The following is a 6,000-nucleotide window of genomic DNA, read 5'->3' on the forward strand; positions in this document are numbered from 1 at the left end:
TGAAAAATGTTGAGATACAAAGAATTTTCAGTATGCACTGTCAAATTTCCGATACAGCATATTGAAAATTTCAGTTATAAGGAATTTCCGGTACATCATATCAGAAATTTTAGTTAATTTGAAATTTCAGGTATATACTGGAAATTTCAAATTTATGGTATCACAGTATTTTTTATTTTTTTGCAAAAATACTGGAAATTTCAGTTATAAGAAAATTTCCGGTACATCATACCGGAAATTTTAGTTAATTTGAAATTTCTGTATAACGGAAATTTCAAATTTATGGTATCACAGTTTTTTTTTTTGCAAAAAATATCAGAAATTTCAAAAAATCCAGTCGAAACGTATATTTTTTGAAAATTAGTGACTTTAGGCAATGGTATAATGGTAAAAGCATAGCTTTGGGGGTGACATGTTTAATTTTAGGGGTGACATGTAGATTCCTCCTCCAGTTGTCTAGTCCTGGGCGTGAGGGGGTGTGTTAAGAGTCCCACATCGAACAATATATGGCCTGAACATTTGCTTATAAGTGGAGACAATCTTCATCCTATCAACTGGTTTTATAGGATTGAGTTAGACCTAACCACATTTTCTTCACTTCGAAGGCGAAGGAAAACTTTGTCAAGTTTTATCACTCTCAATGTATGATTTTAAAATTATTTTTGGTGCCAACATATCAAGACCATGTTTTGTGTCTGCTTCTATGTCAATGTTTCATAGGCTCACCTTCATCCAATTTATGCGTTTTTGAAACACACCCCTAGAGACTTGCATAGCAGGTGGCTTAAGAATAGGAAATAATTCGTACGCAGGTGACTGGAAGCCAATGCTGTGGTTTTAGAAAGTGTTGAATGAGTTTGGATCTCATCAATATTGTAGGTGGCTTAAGAAGAATAATGAAACATACAAAACTGAAATTGATCGAATTGTAAATACCTTGTTTGCACAAACAGATCATGGCCTTAGATAGAGAAACTGTAGTGATACGTGACTAACCAACCAATACTATAGTACAAGCAAATGATCCACCAGAACAAAGTTAACTAATGTTTTGTGAAAACGAATAATCATTTTTGTGTTTTCACTTCAATCACATACCACACTACCTCTAAATAAAATTCTATTTGGAATACAAAGTTTTAACCATTTTCCAATTCCTCTCAAAATGAAAACTCTCCTATTACTTTTTACAATCTGTCACACATAACAAATAGGGTGGATGAGTAAAATGATTCAATTTTAGCAAAGCACTTTAGGTACCAGAATCTCAAGGTGTACTGCTTAATCAGCTTTAGAAAGCAAAAGCAATCATTAACTGTATGGTGGTGATGGACCATAACAAGCAATAGCTAAGCTATGGCACGAGTTACTACCCAAAAAAGAGGTAGAACTTCACCAATAAATGAATAACCAAGTACATTTCCTCTAAGTGTTTCATCTTAACTCTCCATTCTCCAAGTCTTGCATTCCCATCGGTTCCGGGAATATTTCATTGGATGACCTTTTATTCGAAGATGAATGATCATGTCCACCACTACCATGAGAACTTACTCTTCCTGTTTGTTTAATGCCACTAGAACCCTCTCTATTGGTTGCAGTTGCACCACTGTCTGATGAGCTGTGTCTCCAGCTACCAAAGAACGCAGTGCTCCACGATCTATTCGACGAAGTTGTTCTCAATTTCGCTGAACTAAAGCTTTCTTCTCTCACAATCTTCAATGGATTTTCAAGTGCTTTGAGGACATGTTTCATTGGAGGTCGTTTGGAAGCTTTAGGATTAAGGCACGACTTGGCCACGATTGCCATAGCCCATACCTCTTCCAATAAGTCGTCATCCACTATCAAAGACGGGTCAACGATCTTAGCCAACCGTTCTTTATCGAATATGGTGATGTAATTCAAGGTTTGCTCTATCCAATCCTTTGTGGTTGCATCATCTGATTCGCTGATGTCGATATTACCGGTAACAAGCTCGAGTAAAATCTTCCCAAAACAGTAGATATCATAAGCACACGTCACAGATGATGTACCTGTTCATTACCACAAAATATAAATCAAACACTGATAAAATCAAATTTTTGGTGTACTATTGCGTCTTAGATGCATGAATCAACAATAGGATAAAAACTAACAAGAAATTGATAAAACATTTTCCTTACCAGAATTGCCTTGATTAGAAGATCTGCAAAATCACAAAGGAAAAAAAAAAGGTTAAACCTACTATTGAATATATATTATAAAACAGTTGCACTTTATTACATTGTTATTGTAAACTAATTCAAAACTTACAGTGGCTTGCTGAAAACTCTTGACACAACATTCTGATGAAAATCTTCTTGGGCAGCAACCTCACTTAAACTTCCAAGCCGCACTTCAAATTTATCATCGAGAAGTATACTACTGGCTCGGATATCTCTGCAAAAATAAAAACTATATAAAATATCACTCTACCTAAAAATACCAGGCTCAGACCTAAAAATAAGTCTGTAATAGACTACATATCAGACTTAGGCTCGACAAAACCTAACTCGGCCCAGCTTATTTCCACCTTTATTTATGATCATGATGGGATTACCTGTGAACAAGAGGAGGGCTGCAATCATGTAAGTAAGCCAGGCCTTCAGCAGCTCCTGTTGCAATTTTCAATCTTGTGATCCAATCCAGGGACTGCAACTTCCCATCTGAACCACTGACTCTATGTAAGGAAGCAGCCAAATCTCCATTTATCATATACTTGTAAACTATACATTTATCCTTCTCATTATCCATGCACTGTCCTAGAATTGGGACCAATCTTGCATGCGAAACCTTGCTTAACAATCCCAACTCTGCAATGTAAGATTCTCTCTTAAATAAACTTAAATCTACCCTTTTGACAACAACAGTTACTCCACTGTCCAAAACTCCGAAGAAAAAGACTCCAGAATGACCATGTTTTATTAAGTTTGCTTCATCGAAATTTCCAGTAAAATGGAGTATTTGTTCGAAAGTAAACGATTCTCCGACAGCTGTTACGAAAACAGGATCCTTAGGTGTAGGACTTTCCCCTTCTGTAACAGGTCCCCCATTTGTGGTCCCTCTTTCAATTTCCATATCTTTACTTTTATGACATTGTTTTAGAACCAATATCAGGACCAATACCAGTAGCACAATAAATCCCAATCCACCAAATATACCTGCCAGTATGAATATTACTCGTTTCTTTTTTTCTGTCTCATGCTTACCATAATCAAAGGTTACATTTTTCTGGGCATAAAACATTCTACACTCTTTCAAATTCCTCTGGTTTGAAATCTTCTGTAGGCAATTTCTATCTAGAGTAACATTACTAAGACCATCTGGCACATCGCCATCCAAATAATTTCCAGACAAATCAATCATTTTAATCTTGTCCGTCGAACCATTCACAGGTCCATAGAAAAAATTGTTCGATAAATTGAATACGCCGCCACCGTTTGAGCTAACATTTAAACCAGACAAATTCGGCAGTGGACCAGTGAGACTGTTGCCTGATACATCAAATAAGTGCAATCTAGGCATTGACCATATAGCATCAGGAAGATCACCATCGATTGAATTTCGACTTAAAATCATAACTTGAATGACGAAAAATCTAGAAGAAAACAAACTACGCGGCAATGGCCCGGAAAGAGAATTCACACTAAGATCAAGCTCAACCAATTTTGAAAGATTGCCTAGCTGAGAAGGAACCGAAGCAGTGAAGGCGTTATTAGACAGGTTCAAAATTTGGAGATTTGAAAGGACACCGAGTTCCGATGGAATAGACCCAGATAAGTAATTATTAGAAAGATCCAGGTTTGTAAGGTTACCAAGATTAGAGAAAGATTCAGGTATTGATCCTGAAAACAAATTCCCAGAGAGGTCAAGAATAGAAAGACTAGATAAGCCCCCCAAACTTGAAGGGACTCTACTAGTAAGATTATTTCCTGAAAGTAACAAAAACTTCAAACTACTCAAACCACCAAGTGAATCAGGAATCACACCAGATATTGAACAAGACCCCAAATCAAGCTTTTTGAGTGCACCAAGTCTCTCACCAAACCAATCTGGTATAGACCCGTTAAGCATGAAACCAGAAGCATTGAAAGACTCCAATAGCGTGAAATTTGCCAGAGAATCCACTTCAAAATTCGGCGTAAGACGACCCTTGTGAGTTCTCTTCAACCCGGACACGTTGATACCAACAACTCGACTGTTATTGCATTCAACACCAGTCCAGTTTCGACACGGTTCAGTTTTAATAGGCCAATTTTTCGCCCTTATACCCAACGATGACCGAAGCTCCAATAACGCTAACCTTTCAGTTCTTGAACTCAAACTCAATGTTAACTCCACCAACAAAAACAACACCATAACAAAAGTCACTGTTATTCCACTCTTCATTTTCATCTTACACAAACTTCACTTCACTTTGTTCTTTGCAATCTCAGTTTCATCTGCATGTAACAGTATAAAAAATTTAACATAAAACCCAGAAAAAAAATTGATTCTTTTTTAGTTATAGATGAAAAAACAGTACCTTCAACGATGACAAATTGCTAAACTTCTCTTCACTTCACTTGGTGTTTCTGTGTTTGTCTCTTGTAAACTCTTCTTGACAGAGTCTATAAGAAGGAACCATCAACGTTGTAAAGTAAAGGAATGTCTTGTGTTTCTATTGTTTTTGTTTTGTTGTTTTGTTGTTTATATGAGCAATAGTAGTAGTCTTGATGAAACACAACCACTAAGGTTTAAGGATGAAATGGATAGAATGTGGTTGTGTTTGTAACTAGAAAAAGCAGTGTTATTTGGGAATTGAAATAAAAGTTTTATAACAAAACATTAAATGGGTATGAAGAGAATTGGTGGAATTGAGGTAGTGCATTTATGAGGGACAGAGTGTGGTAGTGTTATGTTATGCCCCCAACTGCCACAACTTTCACTTTCAAAACTCACCGGAGAAGCTATTAATGCACAGTTTAAAATTGAGAGGTGGTAGTAGTGAATAGTGATGATTCAAGGTTCAAGATTCAAGATTGTTTGGTTTTGTTTTAGTGTTCACTATGAACAAATTGGTCTTGTTTTTGTGTTTATGCAAGAAAAAAAAGAAGATATTATTGATTTGTAGTACTAGTAGAAGTTTCGTGGAATTAGAATGGCTTTTCAAATTTGATTTTTCTTTTTCTTTTTTTCTGCAGATATATGATTATGATTGGGGTGTGAATTGTGATGCATGATGAATTGATGATTGATGAATCAATCACCATCCAATTGTGTCTTTACACGTAGAGTTTTCAAAGGAGAAATCAATTATTATTAAAAGACATTCATGGTTTTTCATACAAAGGAAAGTCACAAACGTCACATATAGTTTGGTCCAAAATGCTATTTAGTTTTTAGTATATGTTAGAAAATAGCTGTGTGAATTTGACTATAAAATATTTCGTCTATTGAGTTGATTAATGTATGTATAAACCGTGTATATGTATAGTATTCAATCTTAATCTTCTATTAGTTCTATACAAAAAAAAAAATATATGATACTACTACTAGTCTTGTGACGGTTCCTAATAATGTTATAAAACTACTAGAATGTGACTATTATGATGGAGGTTCCAACTTTTATTGCACACGTATTTTCCTTGCTCCTACCTCTCTCTTTCTCTACTTATATAGTAGTTGTTGTGTATCTTAATGCATACACATTCAAAAGGATAACAGAATTTAATGTTACTATTTAGGTTAGCTATTTTTCCTCCTAAGTAAATATCTCTCCTTCAATTTGAACTTTAAAACTCTCCTAGGAGAGTGTTGAAGCTATAGTCTATTTTTATAGCGTGTTATACAATACAATGCATTGTAGACCGTAGTATGTTTATAGTCTGTTGGTCTAATAGAGTTTTTATTTTTTATTTATTACTGGAAAGAAAAATACAACAAAATATTAAAATCTGACTATTGAAAAATATGAGAAGACTTAATTTTAACTTCATTAGTATT

At 35.1% G+C, this 6,000-nt stretch overlaps 1 protein-coding gene across 1 annotated transcript; it reads right to left on the bottom strand.

Moving 5' to 3' along the window:
• Positions 1-984: 984 nt before the first annotated feature.
• Positions 985-5,231, bottom strand: LOC131596601 (probable LRR receptor-like serine/threonine-protein kinase At2g16250). Its single transcript, XM_058869317.1, has 5 exons — positions 4,541-5,231; positions 2,576-4,457; positions 2,290-2,415; positions 2,160-2,182; positions 985-2,030 (listed from the first exon to the last, which is right to left on the bottom strand). Exons 2-5 carry the CDS (start codon positions 4,408-4,410, stop codon positions 1,435-1,437), a joined length of 2,580 nt encoding a protein of 859 aa, XP_058725300.1. The 5' UTR covers positions 4,411-4,457; positions 4,541-5,231; the 3' UTR covers positions 985-1,434.
• Between the last annotated feature and the right edge of the window lie 769 nt (positions 5,232-6,000).

This window comes from Vicia villosa, linkage group LG4, assembly GCF_029867415.1.
Source record: "Vicia villosa cultivar HV-30 ecotype Madison, WI linkage group LG4, Vvil1.0, whole genome shotgun sequence".
NCBI lineage: Eukaryota > Viridiplantae > Streptophyta > Magnoliopsida > Fabales > Fabaceae > Vicia > Vicia villosa.